This window comes from Aphidius gifuensis, linkage group LG4, assembly GCF_014905175.1.
Source record: "Aphidius gifuensis isolate YNYX2018 linkage group LG4, ASM1490517v1, whole genome shotgun sequence".
Classification (NCBI taxonomy): Eukaryota; Metazoa; Arthropoda; class Insecta; order Hymenoptera; family Braconidae; genus Aphidius; species Aphidius gifuensis.
Genome location: NC_057791.1, coordinates 3,042,234 through 3,061,975, shown reverse-complemented (window position 1 = coordinate 3,061,975; position 19,742 = coordinate 3,042,234). Strand labels below are relative to the sequence as shown.

General features: G+C 25.0%; 9 protein-coding genes across 10 annotated transcripts; all 9 read left to right on the top strand.

Annotated features, from left to right (window-relative positions):
* The first annotated feature begins 583 nt into the window (after positions 1-583).
* LOC122854524 (rho GTPase-activating protein gacU-like) lies at positions 584-3,304 on the top strand. The gene is made up of 3 exons (XM_044155267.1): positions 584-1,792; positions 1,856-2,287; positions 2,358-3,304. Exons 1-3 carry the CDS (start codon positions 784-786, stop codon positions 2,906-2,908), a joined length of 1,992 nt encoding a protein of 663 aa, XP_044011202.1. The 5' UTR covers positions 584-783; the 3' UTR covers positions 2,909-3,304.
* Positions 3,305-5,907: 2,603 nt separating this feature from the next.
* Positions 5,908-7,088, top strand: LOC122854523. Its single transcript, XM_044155266.1, has 5 exons — positions 5,908-5,949; positions 6,033-6,275; positions 6,360-6,556; positions 6,620-6,857; positions 6,932-7,088. Exons 1-5 carry the CDS (start codon positions 5,932-5,934, stop codon positions 7,028-7,030), a joined length of 795 nt encoding a protein of 264 aa, XP_044011201.1. The 5' UTR covers positions 5,908-5,931; the 3' UTR covers positions 7,031-7,088.
* Positions 7,089-8,136: 1,048 nt separating this feature from the next.
* LOC122854522 lies at positions 8,137-9,320 on the top strand. Its single transcript, XM_044155265.1, has 4 exons — positions 8,137-8,190; positions 8,275-8,354; positions 8,425-8,669; positions 8,743-9,320. The coding sequence occupies exons 1-4, from the start codon at positions 8,164-8,166 to the stop codon at positions 9,132-9,134; spliced, it is 744 nt and encodes a 247-aa protein (XP_044011200.1). The 5' UTR covers positions 8,137-8,163; the 3' UTR covers positions 9,135-9,320.
* A 768-nt stretch (positions 9,321-10,088) lies between these two features.
* Positions 10,089-11,192, top strand: LOC122854521. Its single transcript, XM_044155264.1, has 3 exons — positions 10,089-10,292; positions 10,370-10,772; positions 10,882-11,192. Exons 1-3 carry the CDS (start codon positions 10,269-10,271, stop codon positions 11,184-11,186), a joined length of 732 nt encoding a protein of 243 aa, XP_044011199.1. The 5' UTR covers positions 10,089-10,268; the 3' UTR covers positions 11,187-11,192.
* A 476-nt stretch (positions 11,193-11,668) lies between these two features.
* On the top strand, positions 11,669-12,775 carry LOC122854520. The gene is made up of 5 exons (XM_044155263.1): positions 11,669-11,729; positions 11,812-11,950; positions 12,042-12,176; positions 12,300-12,409; positions 12,488-12,775. Exons 1-5 carry the CDS (start codon positions 11,706-11,708, stop codon positions 12,668-12,670), a joined length of 591 nt encoding a protein of 196 aa, XP_044011198.1. The 5' UTR covers positions 11,669-11,705; the 3' UTR covers positions 12,671-12,775.
* An 829-nt stretch (positions 12,776-13,604) lies between these two features.
* On the top strand, positions 13,605-14,407 carry LOC122854518. Of its 2 annotated transcripts, none has more exons than XM_044155260.1 (4): positions 13,605-13,691; positions 13,762-13,885; positions 13,971-14,140; positions 14,233-14,407. In XM_044155260.1, exons 1-4 carry the CDS (start codon positions 13,680-13,682, stop codon positions 14,350-14,352), a joined length of 426 nt encoding a protein of 141 aa, XP_044011195.1. In that variant the 5' UTR covers positions 13,605-13,679; the 3' UTR covers positions 14,353-14,407. The 2 variants fall into 2 exon arrangements, with proteins under 2 accessions (XP_044011195.1, XP_044011194.1); XM_044155259.1 differs by having other exon boundaries at positions 13,671-13,691; positions 13,750-13,885.
* A 965-nt stretch (positions 14,408-15,372) lies between these two features.
* On the top strand, positions 15,373-16,291 carry LOC122854519. Its single transcript, XM_044155262.1, has 4 exons — positions 15,373-15,508; positions 15,593-15,832; positions 15,916-15,981; positions 16,071-16,291. The coding sequence occupies exons 1-4, from the start codon at positions 15,497-15,499 to the stop codon at positions 16,140-16,142; spliced, it is 390 nt and encodes a 129-aa protein (XP_044011197.1). The 5' UTR covers positions 15,373-15,496; the 3' UTR covers positions 16,143-16,291.
* A 137-nt stretch (positions 16,292-16,428) lies between these two features.
* On the top strand, positions 16,429-17,863 carry LOC122854517 (proline-rich extensin-like protein EPR1). The gene is made up of 2 exons (XM_044155258.1): positions 16,429-16,851; positions 16,966-17,863. Exons 1-2 carry the CDS (start codon positions 16,840-16,842, stop codon positions 17,740-17,742), a joined length of 789 nt encoding a protein of 262 aa, XP_044011193.1. The 5' UTR covers positions 16,429-16,839; the 3' UTR covers positions 17,743-17,863.
* Positions 17,864-17,986: 123 nt separating this feature from the next.
* On the top strand, positions 17,987-19,400 carry LOC122854516. The gene is made up of 3 exons (XM_044155257.1): positions 17,987-18,614; positions 18,683-18,905; positions 18,989-19,400. The coding sequence occupies exons 1-3, from the start codon at positions 18,597-18,599 to the stop codon at positions 19,081-19,083; spliced, it is 336 nt and encodes a 111-aa protein (XP_044011192.1). The 5' UTR covers positions 17,987-18,596; the 3' UTR covers positions 19,084-19,400.
* Positions 19,401-19,742: the final 342 nt, after the last annotated feature.

Sequence of the window (19,742 nt, the reverse complement as noted above, 5' to 3'; positions counted from 1 at the left end):
TTTTAATTTGCATTAATTTTATAATAACAATTATATGATTGAACAAACTTCTTCTTCCTCTGAAAAAAAATAATTAAAATTTTGTTGAAACAAAAAAAAGGTGATTTAGCGCTACGTTTTTTTTTTTATTTATTTATTTAAAGGTGAAAGTATTTGATGCTTCATAGACCCAGAAATTGAATTTTTTGACAGGCTTTTAAAAACCTTCCTTTCACTATTTTCCAATTGATAATTCTGATATAATTTCTCAATTTAATTTATTTCATTTCTTTTTTTTTAAATTTACATATATTGTTATCAAAATAAAACTATATAAAATTATTAAATTATTCAATAAATTCATCAAGAATAAATTGTCCATGTTAAGAAAAAAGAAGAAGAAAAAAAAAGTTTATTCAATATTTATGCAATTAAAAATACAAATTAATAAAAAATAAACAATTTGTTGAACTTTGTAAAAAATATTGTAATGGATCATTGAAATAAAAATACCAGGTTCCATAAAATTCTTATTACTTTTTTTTTTCTTTCTTTTTATACTAAATTAGTTTTTGTCATTTTTAGAAAATCATTAACTGTTCCAGTTCTTTGCATCACTGATTTCGGTATATATAAGCCTAAACAATGTCCAATCTTACCCCAGTAGACTTTTATATTTTGATCTGTAAAGATTATCTCTAACTTTTTGTCTATTTGCTTAATATTATTTTGTGTGTTGAATATAAATTAATTTAAAAAAAAAAAAATAAATTGTAGCGTGTGGTGATAATTATATTGCAGATCATGTTTCTGCAACTACTATTATCAGGAGTTATATTGGAATGTTCATCCTTAACAACGACAATAACACCAACACTAACACCAAATATTGCTGCACAAGTGTTACCATCATTTCCAAAATTAAGTAAAAGCTTTTCATTCAGTGAGTCTAATAATAATAATGGTCAACAAACTCCTTGGAAACCAATAGCACCACCAAATTATCATCCAATACAAAGTCAAAATGCTCGAAGTAGTAATGGAAATATTGCTAATCAAAATAAAAATTATGAATCAAATACAGTTAGTAATTTTAATAACTATCCTGTATTTCCAAAAAGTACAATAAATTTTAAAATTGACAGTACAGGTTATCCAATGGATGTTAAACAATATACTGATTTAAGTGCATTTAAAAAATATCAAGGACCAGAAATTGCTAAACCAAAGTATGATGATATAATGGCTCGTTTATACAATGATCCAGTAACATCAAAAATAACACCAAGTTCAAGAAGTACCAGAGAATCATACAAGCCATATGATTCAACAAAATCAATTGAATTTATACCATCGTTTACATCAAAATCTAAACCATTTCAATTTCAAGAATTCCCTATGAGTACTCGTGGTTTTCCAAGCAAAACAATGAATAAAAATTTTGATTATAGAAAAGGAAGCTTTATTACATCGCCTAGTAATGAAGGATACTATTCATCTCAAGATGATAAATTTAAAACAAGATATAATCCATCTGGACCAGCAAAAAAAGCTTACAATTTTAATACTGCTTATGGTTCTAATGGTGGTAATGCTAAAAATGATCATTATCAATTACTTTCAACACAACCACAATTACATTTTAATACACAAAGTGTTAATCAAAAAAGTCCAATGATTTATCCATCATTAGCATTTGAAAGAATTCGTGCTGACGTTGAAGTTATAAATAAAAAAAAAAAACCATCATTTCCATCTCATAATAATGATGACGATGATGATGGAGATAATGGCAATAATCAATCTGAAGAAGGTAAGTTGTTTAATATTCTAATTGACTAATCATGTTTAATAATTTGTTTTTTGTTTATTCAAGAACTCGGATCGGCAGGTGGTGAAAGTTTGGAAGAAGTTAAACCATCTGTATCATCATCACAAAACAGCAATCCATTTGAAATGCCAGGTTCAAATATTTTTGATTCATATGATCAAACATTTGGCAATTTTTCAAATAATAAATTTCCAAAAAGACCAGTAATAATTCCAGTTAGTGAAACTGCTGGATCAATACAACAAAATAGCCAAGAAAGTACAAGTGTTGAGGATCATAAAGAAAATATTGAATTTGAAGATAATAATAATGATTCAACATCAAAATCAGCTGAACATTATGATGAAGCTGAAACACGAACAAGTGACAAAGCTCATACAACTCAAAAATTAAAAACAAATAGTCCATATAAAAATTTTGGTGATGATTTTGAACGTGAATTTGAAGAATCATATAAACGTGAAATTCCAAAAGAAGGTAATTAATTTATTTTTTTATATATATTTATATATTTTATATCTATTTAATGCAATTTTTTAATATTTAGATTACAAACATGTTAAAGAAGTGCCAGAAATTGATGAACCAGTCAATAAAAAAAATAAATATTTAAGAAAAAAAGATGACATACCATCAAGAAGAGTTAAAAAATATACAAAAACAATAACACAACGTAATACACCAAAAGAATATAATCATTATGTAACATATCATTCAGATGATGCTGATAAAAAAGACAGTGAAAGTCGTGCTTCAAATAAAGTAACACAAAAAAATATACCATCTAAAACACAACCAATTTTTGGATCAAGAATAGGCAAGCCACCAAGACGACCAGATGACAATGCAAATAAAACAGTTGATAATAAAAAAAATATTGATAGATCTGATACAATAATTTATAATAATAATAATGATAAAATATCTGATGAAGTATCAAATGAATCAAGTAAAAGAGTAATGGTAGATGTTAATGATGCTCCATTAGCTCCATCAAAAAATCCATTTGAACAAATGAAGCCACCATCAAAACACTCTCACCCAGAATATTTTGATATTTACACTAATGCTGGTTGGAAATATGTAGACAACATTTAGTTAACAATAAAACCCTAATAAATATAATTATAATTATTTTTTTTTATATTAAATTGTATGATTTGTTTTTTTTTGCTTATTTAGATAGATAAAATAAATTGGTATTTTACCATATCACAAAAGAAGTTTATTATTATTATTAATTTGAAATTTGCGTTGTTATTAATTTATTGATAATATTGTTTTTGATTCAATGTTAATTTTAATAGAACGTTCACTATTAACAAGTTATTTTTACTCATAAAAAAAAAAAAAAGACGATTGTAAAACATTGTAAATATAGTTAAAATAAATACAGAAGGAATAAAATTACATACCTTATGTGTTACGTACTAGGTGTTCGACAGCCAAATAAAAATGTCATTGCAGAACACAAAAAATACTTACTCGACCCTGGTGGAAATAATTTCTCCGTAAAACTCCGGAAAAACTCCGTAAAATTTCGAAAAAACTCCGTAAAAGTCCGGAAATACTCCGTAAAATTCCGCAAAACTCCGTATCACTCCGGAATTGGCCCATTAAAATTTTTTAGTCATTTATTTTCCTTCATTTTACACAGGAATTCGAGTATTTTGGAATTGCTACGGATTTCTCGTATTTTTCCGCATTTTTTCTAAGTGAGCCAATTCCGGAATAATCCGGAGTAATCCGGAGCGATTCCGGAGAAATATTTCCACCAGGGGAATTATCACTATTTCACAAGACACACACTACATATGGATAATTTAAACAACTCAGAGGATTATAATAATGATTTTGTTTATTAATTTAACAATTAAAACCGAAAACAACCGAGAGAAACTAACAAGCGTCTTTTTTTTCAACATACAGCTACAGCTATAGTACTCAACACTGTGACTTGCTGTGATTAGTGCTACCGTTTGAGAGAAAATGGACGACAAATATTATTGCTGCGATTATTTGTAAATGCTTCGCGTGATTTAAAAGTTACTATGGTAGTGGAGATTAAAGGAGGATGTGTATTATTGAACAAAAAAGGTCCAGAATTAATTTTCGATAAAGAATCTATTTTAAATATAGTTCATGAAGCATATTTTATAGAAATTGCACAAGAACCCGATACTGGTCTACAAATTGTTGACAGTTTATCTACCGTTGAGGCAAATAATATCAAAAGTTTGATAGAAATAAATTGTACCGTTGAAAAAGTTCGTGAGAGTCGTTTAAAATGTATTGATATAAATAGATGCACGGTTTGGGTTAACTTGGACAATTTACCAAGAAAAGTAGTCAAATCTGGGGACAAAATTACAGTTCAAGGCACTTATTCTTTCAAAACCCGTGAATTATATGCCACAGTTTTAAATATCGTTGATCCACTTGAAGATCTTATTAAATTAGAATTAATTGATAAAAAAAAAACAAATTTAATTATTGATCAAAAATATGATTAATAATTATAGAATAATCTTTGTTTTTTTGCTTTTTTTTCCATTTAAAAATATGACTTATCAAGAATAAATTACAAAATAAATAACCATATATAACAGGGGAGTCGTTCAGATATAATGTACAACATAAATATATCCCCGTATCATGTTAATAATAAAAAAAATATCAGTTTATCAATTAATTTAACAAATATGATGGGTGGAACAATTAAAGTTACCCCTGGTAGAAATATTTCTCCAACTTTTCTCCGCCATTTCTCCACCTTTTTACAAAAATGACCCATGGTTGGAGAAATGGCGGACAAATTTCTCCAACCAAAAATTTACTCCAACTTTTTTCCAACTTTTCTCCAACCATGGGTCATGTTCGTAAAAAGTTGGAGAAAGTTGGAAAAAAAGCGGAGAAAGTTGGAAAAAGTCGGAGAAATATTTCTACCAGGGTTATCTCCCCACTATTTTCTTTTTGATTGTTTTTTAAAGAATAAAATTTATTTTAAAAATATCAGGAGAGCAGGTAACAGAAGGGGTGAACTAGAAATTACATGAAATACCTCTTTGCTCATTCTATGATCCTGTAAAAAAATTATTCTCCCCACTATTTTCTTTCTAATTGTTCTTTAAAAAATAAAATTTATTTTCGAAATATCAGGAGAGCAGGTATTAGAAGAGGTTAACTAGAAATTACATAAAATACCTCTTTGCTCATTCTATGATCCTGTGAAAAAATTAATCTCCTCGTTATCTTCTTTCTAATTGTTTTTTAAAAAATAAAATTTATTTCTAAAATATCAGAAGAGCAGGTCAGAGAGGAGGTGAAGTAGAAAATTAATCAAATACCCCATGCATCATTCTATGTTCCTGTTCAAAAAGAATATTTTTTTTCAATTTCTTCTATTTTTTTCTTAAGAAATAAAATTTTTTTTTTAAATTTCAAAACTAAAAAATTTATACAAATACCTCTTGCATTGCTTTTTTTCAATTTTTTTTCAAGGATATAATTTTTTCTCAAGATATCAGGAAAACATGAAAGACAAGAGGTGAACCATAAATGAATCAAATACTTTTCATGTTATATTATATACATATATTTCTGTTGCCTAATAATTTTTCTCCGATTCAATTTCAACAAATCATAAGAAAAAATTAGGAAAACATGAAGTAAAAGAATAATATTATCAAAACACGAAATACTTTTTATGTTATTTTATATTCCTGATTGTATTTTACTATTTTAAATATTTACTATTTATTTCCGCGACAATCAATTAAGTGTCCGGAAGACCGATGACAACTATCCTTTCCTTATAATGACTATATATAATATATATATAAATATAATACAATTTATATTTGTCTCTATATATACTCATGGTGTAATCCAATTTTCCTCTTAATAATCTGATGAATAGAAATCGTTCAGGCGTTGGTCATTATAATAACATATAATTTTCTTTAAGACACACGTATCTCTGATTATTTCTAATAATCGCTTATTTAATTAATATTGTTATTACGAGAATATTGTTGTTTTACTCGGGAGAATAAGTAGTATATAAACCAGCTGAGGACAATTGATAGACAACAGTATCTCAAAGTACCTTGACAAGAACAATGAAGACTCAATCACTGGTAATAAAAATAAATATTACATCAAATATTTAATTTATTTATTTGTATTATCTAACAAAAATAATATCGTTTTAATTATTTAGATTATTTTGGCATTAGCTGTTGTTGTACATTCAGCCCAAACTGATGAATCAAAAAAAAAAGATAAACGTGGTGTTTCTTTCTTTGGATCACCTGGAGGATTTGATATATTTGGTGTTGTTCCATCTTATAGTAGTGCTTGGGCACCTGGACCTTTTGGTCCTTCAGGCTGGTCTGGGTCATTTAATGCTGATCTTGCTTTGGGTCAAATCCAAAGTCAGGCAACTCATGACATAGCCCAACAAGTAAACTAATAATGATTTTATCTTAGTAACAAATAAAAAAGTAATAACATTGTTTTTTTTAATTATCTAATATATATTTTACAGGCTTTGAGAGATCCATTTCCAGGAACTCCAAGTATTGCATATACCCCGGAAGTATTACGAGCTGTGCAACAAGCAAAAGAAGCAAATAATAATGTTCTTATTGCTCAACATCGTGTTTCCGAGGTAAAACAAGCTGCAATAATTCAACAAAAAATAGCTTTGGCAAGAGAAGCTGCTGCGCGAGAAGCAACAAAAAGGTAAATTTATATTACAAAAATACATACATATATTTTATTATATTTTATTATTTATAAATTTAGATGTGAAGAAATATTAGCCCACGCACAAGCTGAAGCTCGTGCAAGTGCTCAACAACTTGTATCACTTCAACAACGTCTTGCAACATTAAAAGACACTGTTGCAGCTGCACAAAGAGTTGCTGCTGCACGTGAAACAGCTGCTGCAGCTGCTATACAAAAAAATGCATCTGAAACTGCAGCAGAACTTCGTAAACAAGATGCTGATAAACAAATTCATCAATCAGAAAAAGAAGCCAAGGTTTATAATTTTTATTATCTATTTATTTGATAACTTTTATATTGGACTTATTTTTATTTTTTATTTTATTCAAGGCTCGTGATATCGTTGCAGCTAAAGAAAATGCTATTGCAAATGCTGTTCAACAACAACAACAACATATTTCAAAAGCAGCTTATCATCCATGGGGATGATTAAATATTTTTTCAAACAAAAAAAAATAATAATACAATAAAACATTTAACTCTTCATATGGTGATGGGTTGTCATAGTTTTTTATATGAAATTTTTTATTACTGATTTTTTTTACAATAAATAAATATTTTTATAGTAAAAAAAAACATCTTGTTTTATTAATAATTAAAATGATTCAAAATTAATATTTTTCCTTTTTATTAGTTACTATTTTTTGTGATATTTTCATGTCGATCAATCACCCTTGTTTTTTTTTTGTTGACTTTTATTAATATCATTATTTTTTATTCGTTTTTCAAGCTTCATAAAATTCTGGACCGGATGAACCCTACTTTTATCCTTGGCTTTTATACCCTTTTTACTAAAACACTCAACTCATTCTATTTACTTTTCTTTCATCATGTACATCTTAAATGCACTACTACTCCAAAAAAAAAAAAAAATTCATGGACTCATTTTTTTTTATCTACATTCTTTATCACATACCAATATAATATTTTCACATATACAACTTAAACACATAAATTAAAATTGTTGTATTATTAATATTATTAATTTATAAATTTCACTTTGATGAAATGTTTATACATTGTCGTATTAATGTGATGAATAAAATCCTCATTAAAAAAAAAGATGGTAAACGTTAAATTTTACTGAGCAAATAAAAAAAAAGTATCAAATAAAAAATGCTATTTACATAAATAAATTTAAAAAAAGTTGAATTTTAATTTTTCATGGATAATTTATACTTTTATTTTTCATTATTCTTTTATCTTATGTTTTTTATTGACAATATATTGTTAATAAGAGACATCAATATCATACTTGTTTCGTCAATTAGAAAATTCATTTGAAATATGTATTAGATATAAATTTAAGAATAAAAAATCCTGCTTCAATACTTTCGTTGATCTTTTGACAGTAATTTCTATGTCAATGACTATTCAATGCCAACAACTTCACACAGTTTTGTAAGTCATACATCTCTAAGATATGCGTATTTTTTTAATACATACTTTAACGATAGTTATATTTGCAAGTGGGAGAAAGTAGATACTATAAATACCCATGCTTCATTGAATATTATAAGTTAGTGTCCATTTGATCGTTCAACAGCTTGCTAAGATTTAAAATGAAGCATCTTAAATTAATGATAATTGTATATATGTGAATATATGTCAGTACAATATAAATTAAGAAAATATAATAATCATTTTTAAAACGTTATTTTTATTTTTGACAGATAATTATCAACTTCATACTTGGAAAAAATGTATTTGCCTATTTTGATGGTGATAGTTATGATCATTATCAATGGCAAGGGTAAGTAAGCAAATTAAAAAAAAATAGATTTGATAAAAGATATTAATAAATGTATATATTTTTTTTTTAGATTGTATAATGGTCTAACAACAGGTGTTCGAAAAGAGAGTGTTGATTATTATGATACTAGAAAGGATAATATTTTATTGGACTCTTATAATGAATTTCAACAAAATTACAATAGTGTTATACCTGAGACTGTTACACCGTCAAGTTTTGTAAATAATGAACAAATTAATTTATCAAATAATGAACAAATTAATTTATCAAATAATGAAGATTGGAGAACAAATAGTCAAGTGGAAAAAAATATAGGTATAATTAATTATTTTATTATTTACCTTTATAACTTGAATTTTATTTGTAAAATTATTTTAATTTTTTTAAGATGATCCAGTTCATCAAACAGCTGATTATCAAACTTCTCAGTCATTGATTGATGATTCATCAGCTTCTCAATATAGCCATCCAATTCATGTACAAGTACCAAAATATTATCCAGTTGTTAAAACTATAGTTGTGCCAGTTGTTAAAAAAGTAGCATATGCAGTTGAAAAAATTGTACCTGTTTATGTGCAAAAAGATGTTCCAATTACTGTAGAAAAATATATACCAGTACCTGTTGAACAACCTTATCCAATTCACATACCAATTTATCGACATGTATTTTATAAATCACCGTTAGATTATGATGAATACAAGCATAATAATATTAATAAACGAAGAAGTTATAGAAGAAATCGGTGGTCAAGACGTTCTCAATACTACAAAAATGGTTAATTTATTTCCTTTTATTTATAATTTTTTGTTTTTTCTTATCCCCATAAATTTATATTATTAATTTAAGAATTATTTAATTTTTAAACATTGTAAAAAAATAGAAAATTAAATTGAATGTGAAGCGAAAAAAAAATAATTAATTTGTTTTTTTTGTAATTTAAATAAAAATATGATTTAAAAATATAATTAATTAATCTTATCATTGAATTTATATAAATAGAATTTAATAAAATTATTATTTTAAAAAATCCATTAATTAATTTTATCATTTAATTTATTTAATAAAATAAAATAAAAATAATACAAATCACATTTAATAGGGTCAAAAAGATTCTATGAAAAAAAAAAAAAACAAAATGAAATTTATTTAATAATTAATTACAGACATTATATGGTAATTAATTAGAAGAAGAATAATTTTTATTCAAGTGTTTTATAAGAGATGCAAACATGAGTAATTTTTAAGTAAATTTTAAAGTGAATTTTCTTCATGCTCTCTTCACATTGAATGAGCGCGTGAGCGTGTTACAATAACTTTAAGTCACGCGTTAATTTATTGTCAGTAATATGTTATTCGTAATGATTATTAATATTTAACGCTTGACAAATTTACAAATATAAAAGATAAATCAAACAGATTTATATAATTGCTGCACTATACAAATAACAAATTGTCTGATATTAAATTTTATAAATGAATTATTACTATCATTACGAAAAATCGATTTTTATAATGAACAGATAAACACATTTACAGATAAACACTAATCCATCATAAAATCTCAGCTATAAAATTACTGTCTAAAAAAAAAAAATGTTTAATCTAAAAGAGAGAGGAATAAAAAGAGGAAAAAAAAAAAACCCTATTAAAGCCAAAATAAAAATGTCCAACATTGATATAGGTTTTACAAAGTGGTCAATATAATTCTTGGGTTAATAGAGTGTTTGATGATTATTTGCCATACCCTTGATATATCAAAAACAAATTGAGGCACGAGTTAAGAACAAAATGATTATACTTGTTGGCAGTGAAAGGCAAGGTGCTATATTAAGACGTGAAATACCGGAAGATTAAACAGTCATATTGTAGACTTCGACCTTGATTAACATAAACCAAGTTGATAATAAATAATAATGAATTTATTTATTTATGGATTTGTATGTTTGATAAAAAATAAAATATATATATTATAAAAATTATTGATTTATATTTAATTTAATATTTTTTGATTTAGATGTCATTGGCATGTGTCCAATGGACAACAGCATCACCATTGACCATGTATTTATTTACAAATAATGGAAGACAATTTACCTGGCCATCATCATCATCATCGTCATCATCACAATGGAGTCAAATTGAACGATCTGATCAGACAACTCAAGCAACATCACCGGAAGGATATAATAATGATTATGGAAATAATAATCAAGGTGGCTTTGAGCCATCAAATCTTGATAATGGAAACACCAATGATTACAATAATTATGATTCATCATCATCATACGGTTCATATGATAATAATAATCAAAATTTGGAGAGTGGCCAAGCTAGTGACAATCATATTCATACTATTCCCGTGTCTGAACATGTTCAAGTTACAAAACCAGTTGTAGTTCCAGTTTATAAAAATATTGGTGAGATATATATATTTAAATTTTGATTCAATGAAATTATTGTGACAATCTTCAAGTGTCTTTGTTAATTATTTATAGATTTTTTTACCTGTTTTTTTTTTTTTCATAGGTGTACCAGTTGCTCAGCCAGTTAGAATTAATATACCACATCCAGTTGCTGTTGGTGTATCACAACCCTATCCAGTGGCTCATCCAATATTAATTCCTCATCCATATCCACTTGTTAAAACTGTATCAGTACCTGTTGAAAGAAAAGTACCATATGCTATTGAAAAACAAGTACCAGTTGCTATTGAAAAACCAATACCTTATCAAGTTGAACGTCATATACCATTTTTAGTTGAAAAACCATTTCCTATCAAAATTCCCATCACAAAAACAATATATCATTATGCTAAAACTCATAGTGATTAGAAAGTAAGCTTATCTCAATTTTATTATTAGATAATCAATGATTTTATAAAGAAAAGAAATTTTTTTTTTTGGATGAATGATTTATCTACAAAAAATATATATAATTATTTGTTTTTTTATAACTTTTTATGTTGTAAATATTTTTATTATTTTATTATCTTTGTTATACTTATTGTTCTGTTTTTATATATTTTATATTTTTTGTTTTTTATAATAAAAATAATATTTGTTAAATAAAAAGACATTGTTCAAATGATTTTATTTGTAATAATTCCAACTTGAATTGAAATTTTTTTTAACACGAAAAATGAATTTTCATATAAATTTTGAATATGAAGGAAAGGCGGAAATACATTTGATAAATTGAGAAGGGTTGTGTTATGAAATTATTAATATTCTGACAGAGTGAATGCATATACTGTTTTTGATAAATAAAATAGTGGGGTACATAATATATATATAGAAAACATACTGTGCATAAATATAATTTTTGAGTTGTCATATTTGTCTGAAAGTGAAATGATGAAAAATCAAATAAACATTGTATGTAAAAAAAATTTATTTATATTATTTAAAAATATTTACCTGTTTATTTTATATATCAATTCTTCAATTTATATTCAAGGTGGTTGTACAATTATTATTCATAGTGGATATTTGTTTCGGAAGTGTTTTTGAAAGTCATGAAAATGGTATTTCTTTGGGTGAAATTTCCCTTGAGAAATATTCTCATCATTTACCCGCAATCACCCTAGAACATTCAGGTTTAAAAAAATATTTTTTTTACTCTTCGTTTTATTTATCTTGAAATACTGATGTTATTGATAAAATTTTTTATTTAAAATAAACTTACAGAGCATGAAATTGAGATAGAAAATTGGCCAGTTGCTTCTTTTGGATTAAAAGAAATATCAAATGTACCATGGGACTATAAAATTAAAATACCCAAGAAAAATCAAGATAGAGTTATTCCCGTCGTTGAGGAAATTGGTGAGACAATCTTTTCTTTCACTTTTGTCTGCAAAAAAAAAAAAAAATTATATTAATTAGCCACAAATAAACAATGTGATACAAGATTTATTAAAGACAAAATTTTTAATTACATTTTTACAGGTGAACCACTTGTTGAGGAAGTACCAATTAAAATAACAAATCCAATTGTTAAAACAGTGGCTCAACCTTATCCAATATTTGTACCTGTCATTCAGCCAATTCCCTACAAAGTAAATATTAATTAGTTAAATACAAAATTAATTCTTAAATTACTTAAAATATATATTAATATGTTTTGTTAATTTCAGATAATTAAAACTGTTTACAATAAAGTTGAAAAAAAAATACCAACACCAATTGAAAAAATAATTCCAATTCCAATTGTAAAAAATGTTCCATACACAGTTCAGAGAAATATACCCGTCAATGTAATCAAACACGTGCCAATAAAACTACCCACATACAAAACTATCATTCACAAAAGCTATTGAATTAATTTTTTATATAAAAAATTATTCTAAAAATAATTTAATGATCAAGACATGTTGTAATCAAGTTTCTGGTTATTAAAAAAATTATTTTTTTAAAAATGTATAACACGTAGTATAAAATAAATTTGAAAAGGAAATTACATTTGAAAATGAATTCAATTTCTTCCAACATGTATAATTGTTTGAAAGTGTCATTCTTTTATATATATATTTTTAATTTAATGAGAAATCAGTTCAACTAATAATGTAAGGATATTATTAATTTTTTTTTTTTGTATTCACTTTGCAAGCGAAAGTTTAATCTCAATTGTTTAACTTGATTCAAAAAATTAAGGATAAAAGGATTCAAGCTATTGGACATTCTCTATTCAACATTCACTTGAACCGATTAAAACTTCATCAATGACTTCCTTTTTCAAGTATTGTATTTTTTTTTTTGTCTCAAATTTATTGACGTTAAAAATTATTAATTATTTTAAAGAATTTCATAGAAGAAAAAAAAGTCTGAAATTCATTTTTAATTTTCTGCCATTGTTATAATATTTAAACCGAGTGAGTTTATTTATTTGTTTATTTTTTTCATGAGACAATTTAAAAACAATCAACATATTATTATAAAAATACTGATTACTTTCATGAAAATAAATATAGCTATTTTACTAAATAACATTCACAGGTAATTTAGATATATCTATTAGCAAAAAACTGTATGACTTCCGCTTCATCAACTGTAATTTGACAATTATTTTTGTACCACATAATCACGCAATAAAAAAGATAAAAGAAAATAAAAAAACTAATCTACAGAGATTGTCGAAGCATTGAGATCTTTATTTTAAATTTTATTTAAAAATAAATCACATGGTAAACGCCCTTATTAATATTTTGCACTTTATATATGATTTTGATTGTTTTAGTGAAAGGTGATAGTATTTTTTTTACTACGCAAGTATATAAGCAAGTATTTTATCACAACTATCATTTCAATCTTGACTAGCGATCCATCATCATGAGCTTCATTGTTAGTAAAAATTTTTGTTCGTTTTTTTTTTCAAGTTAAAATATTTATTTAAATATAGCTTTTATTTCAGATATTTATTGGAATTGTTGGAACTTTTTCATCAGTTGTAGCAAGTGATTATTACAATCATCAAGTTCATTCAACTTATGAAGAAAAAACAAAACCAATTGAAGTACCAATTTACAAAAAATATGGTGAGTGAAAATAAAATTTTTTAATTATAATCCATTGTCTCAACCATGCTTAAATAATTATGGTTTGTTTTTTTTTTTTTTTCAGCAATACCGATTCCTCATCCAGTGCCCGTAAAAGAAGATAAAGAAATAAAAATTCCAATACCACAGCCTTATAGTCATCCACTTAAAATACCTGTACCTTTTCCAGTTGAAGTTGTACAAAATGTTGAAGTTCCATATGACAAATTCGAGCCTTATGTTGTAGAAAAAAAAGTAAAAAAAAAAAAAAATTTATTTAAACATATTTAATATCTAGTTGTAATATAAATCAAACATAATAATTGTATTTTGTTTTTTTTTTTTAGGTTGAATTTGTTGTTGAAAAACCATACCCTGTTTATGTTGATAAAAAGTTTGAAGTACCTGTTGCAAGACCATACATTGTTCATGTGCCAATTTACAAACATGTTTATCGTTATCATTAAATTAATTTCTTTTTTTTTAATATTATTTTATGTATAAATTTGTTATTTCTTTTCTTCATAAGTAAATACTTGTTGTAATAATAAATATAAATTAATTTTTATAATAAAAACGTTGATAGATTTAACAATAAAAATAAATTAAAAAAAAAAAGTATATACATAAATTTTATTTTTATGATTATCTTTTTATTATAGCAATTTATAAAATAAACAAATTAGTTCCACTTTTGAAGATAATTTCCATCGATAGTTCATTGTCCTCTTGATGGATGTTAATTTGTAACTTTTACTCAAAATTACACTTTCATTTTTTTATTAAATCACAGTAGCGGTAGCTTCAGGTGTCACTAATCATATTCATATTCAATACCTAAAAAAAAAAAAAATATACCTATATTAATGTAGAAAGCTTTGCTGATATTGATTGGAATCGATAATGCTGCAGCTCTTCGTTATAGAAAAAACGAATATTTTTTTATAACAATAATAAAAAATAAAAATAAAACGTATATATATGTTCAGCTTTAATCATTAATCGTTCTTACGTTGCAATTATTTTTAATCTCGTATGTTTTTACGAGGTACTCATGTATTCGTGACCTAATTTTTTTCTTTTTTTTCTTTCTTCAAACCTAGCTTGGTAACCCTTAGGCACACGCGGCTTGTTTAATTCAGAATTAGGTCATAAGTTTGAAGTACCGTCACTCTGAATATCATCATTGTTGACTGACTTATTGTCAGTTTTATATTCATCAATTTATTTCCTCATTAATAGAGAAAAATAATGTCAACTGGAAAAAAAAAATATATATATAAATGAATGATATTTTTTATTGTATTGATAAAATTTATAATGAGAGCAATTTCACTCGTTATAAAAAAATAAAAACAAATAATAAAAAATAATATAGAACAATTTTGATAAGATGAAAATCTGGTTTGGGGTCAGGTTAACGAGTACTCGATACTGGCAATTTAAACGCATCTAGGTAATAGAAGAGAAGGGAGAAAGTTGCGCTTGGTATATAAACACATGACCATGACTTTGTAGACATCATTGAGATCACATCAACCTGATCATTACGTACCATCTTGAAAAGTCAACGACCATTTAACAGTAGTTTATTTTAACGTTATTATCAACATGAAAATATTTGTAAGTACACAATAAATATGTAAACATAAATTATTTAAAAAATTACCTGTAACAAATTTAAATTATTTATTAAATTATTTGCAGATTATTGCATCAATTGTTGCAATTGTAACAGCTGAAAATTATTCATCTAAAAATGATACTTTAAATTCAGCAACAATTTTATCACGTTATAAAAAAAATGCATTTCAAGAATCTCATCAGGTACCTCAACAAGAAATTAAAACACATGAAGTACCTGTTCCAGTTTTAATTCCATATGAAGTTGTTAAACGTATAGAAGTACCAACTGAACAACTTGAACCATATTTCATTGAAAAAAAAGTATTAAAAAAATCATTTTAATAATAATATTTCGTTTGTTAAAAATTTATTTTTAATATAATTAATTTATTTTTTAATTAAAGGTACCTTTTGTTGTTGAAAAACCATATCCAGTTACAGTTGAAAAACATTTTCCTGTGCCAATACCAGTGAGTATATTATTTACATTTAAATATTAATTTTAATTATTTTATTTAAATGTTTATTAATTTTATTTTTAATTTATTTGTTTTAATAGAAACCATATCCTGTACCAGTTTATCGTCATGTATTTCATCATCAGAATAAAGACGCTTGGAAAAATCAATAATCTATAAAACATAAAAATTTATTGTGTAAAAATATTTAAGCCAAAAGCTGTTTATTAATTTCGACTGAGTTCAAATTATATTTTTATATTGTGAAATAATTTGAACATTTATTTATATATCAATAAAATATTATTATTAAGTTATTAAATATTTATTTTATATTTCAACTAATATAATTTAAAATTAAAAATCAATTATTTTAATTAAAACATTTTTTTTTTTTTTAAATTCAAGTCCCACACGTTTGATATTTATGATTATGATTATTATTATTATTATTTTACTTAATTTATTTATAAAAAATGAAGTAAAAAATTATTTTATATTTTTTCAATTTAAATTCCAAGTATTTGATCTAGTTAGGTTGTCCTAGCACGTACAAAATGCAATACCTTGTAATTTTGATAGCCGGAGGATATTTATTCAGGAAATAACCGATAATTGCATAAGTTTTTACGCCTCTTAAGGGAATTCCGAACAAGTTAAAATAATGATTGCTCTAATAGTACCCTACTCAAGACAAAAATAAGTTTATAAAAACGAGTGAATTGAACGATATAGAAGCAGTATCTTTTTCAACACTCTTCTGAAAATTCAAAAATAGGATACTCGAGATATAGTGAGTGAAATTAAAAAAAAAAAAGAATAAATTTTTATTAACTTTAAAAAAAATATCTCATCAATAAATCAAGAAAAATGAGACGATTGGTAAGTAGAGTGTCGATAAAAATAGATTTAATTTATATAAAAATATTTATTTATTTATATTTTATCATTTTTATTGTTTAATAAAAAAAAAAAAAATAATAAAAAAAAAAAAAGGTTTTAAGCCTGGTATGGCTAGCATTGGTTGAATCAATAACAGTTAAAGTGCCTGAAAAAAATCAAGCAATGCCTGAAACAACAAAAGTTAAAAGATATTTAAATCATGGTATTATACCAACAACACCACCATGTCCAACACCATATTATCAACATTATGATATGCCAAAATTACCAACACCATATTTACCACCAGTTTATGGACCACCAAAGCCCGTGTATGGACCACCAAAGCCAGTATATGGACCACCAGCACAAAGTCCACTTAAACAATATATTTATCAATCATCAAATGAATATATTCCAAAGCCATCATTAGAATGGATGAAGCCTCAAGTAACAATACCTGTCTATAATCAACAACAATATAAACATGAAACAATTCAAGTACAACCAATGATTAAAGAACAAAATAATTATTGGCAAATGCCACAAACACAACATGCATATGCACCAAATTATCATGTACCAATGTATTTACCAACACAAAAGGATTGGATTAAACCACTTAACTATCATTCTGCTCAAGCAAATAATTTTAATAATCCTGGAATTATTTATAAGGATGATCATCCAAAAGATTGCAAGCCATGTACAAATAATCAAATATCATATCAATCAATACATCAACGTATATCATCACCTCAAATAATTCATGTACAACCAACTTATGCCAAGCCAATTATTCATCAAGCTCCAATTCGTCCAAATTTACATTATTTACCAACTGCACCAATTGTCAAACATCATGAACATATTGAACCATGCGACAAGTAATTGTTATTTATTTATTTTTTTTTCATTTTGTATTATCATCTTATTTGTACACGGTATATAATCTTGTTTTTTTATTTTATTTAATAAAATAATTATCCTGTGAATTGTAAAATGTTGTTTGTTATTTTTTTTCTAAAACAAGGATGAATTTATTTAACTCAAATGCTTGGTAGAAAAAAAAAAATAAATAAATAAAAATGTTGAAATAAAATTTATTGCTCCAGATAAATTTACTATTTTACAAGTTTTCTTTGATTTATTTGATTTATTTATTTGTACTTACTTACAATGGGATCGTTTGCATAACGTTAGACGATTTTATTTTATTTTTTCGTTCAATAGATTAATGTGATTCTCATACTAGTGTATATTATTGTGATGAATAAATTTGTACGTCAGTAATTGGATGATTTACTTTGATGATGTAACTTGAATAATTACTTTATTAATAATTTATTCTAATCAAAGAAAATAATAATTATAAAGATGTATATGTATTTTTTTTTTTATTACAAAATTGTATAAGGTTTACGTTTGAAGTCAACAAGAAAAAAAAAAAATAAGTTTCTTATACTCACACCACTCTCTTTTTTAATAATAAATGATACTCGTATGGATTTTTCATCGTCGTATAATAAACATCCTGTCATAATGTTGTTTTTACTATTCACATGAATTTCGTAATTTAATTCAAGATGTAATGGGTATAAAACCAACAGCACCTCAATTTTACCATCAGTTTATTTTAGTTATATGGATAAACAACAACAACTCCTCTTCTAAATAAAAAAAAATATTTTTTTTTAATTTTTAACTTAACAAAGAAAATCAATATTAAAAATTGAAAAAAAAATATGGCAAATTTCATTATTGTGAGTGAAATGACATACCTGATATGTTGGATAGTATTTAAAAATAAAAAAAAAACCTATTATTCTAGTTGTGTCTTGTCGTTGTGATGGTGTATAATTGTGGATCAATACCAACTCACCCAATTCACTCACAAAATCCTCATTTAAATGGAGTTCATCATGGACATGGAGCTGTGAGCTATCAAAATGTTCAAGTACAACATCATCATTCTGTACCAATACCCAATAATCTTCAGGTTGATGATGGAGAAACTTTTAATCATATTGAACATGATGTTTTAATTACAAAAGGTAAAAACTAAAAATAAATAATACAATTAATAAAAATTAACACAAGATTAAAAAAAAATATATAAATACACATCTGGTTTTAGATTCATATGGTGAAAATGATTTTGATCATATTAATATTCATGATCCAGAACATTATGAAAGTTATGATCATCAAGTGGAGTATGAGTATCACTAAAAATAAATACATTTTTTATTTAAATTATTTTTTTTACTCTACTCAGGGGATATAAATTTACTCAATTGTATAATAAAAAATAAATTAAATGAATAAAATATATTCTAATTAAAGCATTCAAGAGAGATACCTACTCTCATTAATTTTTTTTATTATATATATTTCTCTTTTTTTTTCAGCAATAAACAAGATAATTTTAAAATAATATATCATCATTGTTATATAATTTTCTAAATTCAATTTTTTTTTTTTGTTTTGATGTACAATGCTTGTCACTCGCAGCTTTGATCATTAATTGACAATGATCATACAATATTTGCGAACTTATGCACAGTACATTTTTGCTTTTGTATTTAATTTATTTAATTTTTTTTATATATATATTTTTTTCGTTACTTTTTATAATCTGTTTTTTTTTTTTAATTAGAGATTTTTAATTTATTAATTTTGTTTTTTAACTCTCATTTTTTTTTATTTATTTATTTATAATCAATAAAACTCATTATGTAATAACAGTATTCGAATCTACAAATTCAAGTAAGAACATTATAGAAACGAGAAGCTATCGTCTACTCGTTTTTTCATATCATTTTTTTATTTATTAATTTTTTTTTTTTTTTTCATTAATTCTAAGTTGACTAGATCACTTTTTTTTTTTT

Coding starts and splice junctions, on each gene's coding strand:
- LOC122854524 (XM_044155267.1), top strand. CDS start 784: ATGTTTCTGCAACTACTATTATCAGGAGTTATATTGGAATGTTCATCC. Junction 1,793..1,855: donor CAATAATCAATCTGAAGAAG/GTAAGTTGTTTA, acceptor TGTTTATTCAAG/AACTCGGATCGGCAGGTGGT. Junction 2,288..2,357: donor ACGTGAAATTCCAAAAGAAG/GTAATTAATTTA, acceptor TTTAATATTTAG/ATTACAAACATGTTAAAGAA.
- LOC122854523 (XM_044155266.1), top strand. Junction 6,276..6,359: donor CTCATGACATAGCCCAACAA/GTAAACTAATAA, acceptor TATATTTTACAG/GCTTTGAGAGATCCATTTCC. Junction 6,858..6,931: donor AATCAGAAAAAGAAGCCAAG/GTTTATAATTTT, acceptor ATTTTATTCAAG/GCTCGTGATATCGTTGCAGC.
- LOC122854522 (XM_044155265.1), top strand. CDS start 8,164: ATGAAGCATCTTAAATTAATGATAATT. Junction 8,191..8,274: donor ATCTTAAATTAATGATAATT/GTATATATGTGA, acceptor TATTTTTGACAG/ATAATTATCAACTTCATACT. Junction 8,670..8,742: donor TCAAGTGGAAAAAAATATAG/GTATAATTAATT, acceptor AATTTTTTTAAG/ATGATCCAGTTCATCAAACA.
- LOC122854521 (XM_044155264.1), top strand. CDS start 10,269: ATGAATTTATTTATTTATGGATTT. Junction 10,293..10,369: donor ATTTATTTATTTATGGATTT/GTATGTTTGATA, acceptor TTTTTGATTTAG/ATGTCATTGGCATGTGTCCA. Junction 10,773..10,881: donor TCCAGTTTATAAAAATATTG/GTGAGATATATA, acceptor TTTTTTTCATAG/GTGTACCAGTTGCTCAGCCA.
- LOC122854520 (XM_044155263.1), top strand. CDS start 11,706: ATGATGAAAAATCAAATAAACATT. Junction 11,951..12,041: donor AATCACCCTAGAACATTCAG/GTTTAAAAAAAT, acceptor ATAAACTTACAG/AGCATGAAATTGAGATAGAA. Junction 12,177..12,299: donor TCCCGTCGTTGAGGAAATTG/GTGAGACAATCT, acceptor ACATTTTTACAG/GTGAACCACTTGTTGAGGAA.
- LOC122854518 (XM_044155259.1), top strand. Junction 13,886..13,970: donor ACCAATTTACAAAAAATATG/GTGAGTGAAAAT, acceptor TTTTTTTTTCAG/CAATACCGATTCCTCATCCA. Junction 14,141..14,232: donor CTTATGTTGTAGAAAAAAAA/GTAAAAAAAAAA, acceptor TTTTTTTTTTAG/GTTGAATTTGTTGTTGAAAA.
- LOC122854519 (XM_044155262.1), top strand. Junction 15,833..15,915: donor CATATTTCATTGAAAAAAAA/GTATTAAAAAAA, acceptor TTTTAATTAAAG/GTACCTTTTGTTGTTGAAAA. Junction 15,982..16,070: donor ATTTTCCTGTGCCAATACCA/GTGAGTATATTA, acceptor TTGTTTTAATAG/AAACCATATCCTGTACCAGT.
- LOC122854516 (XM_044155257.1), top strand. Junction 18,906..18,988: donor TGATGTTTTAATTACAAAAG/GTAAAAACTAAA, acceptor ATCTGGTTTTAG/ATTCATATGGTGAAAATGAT.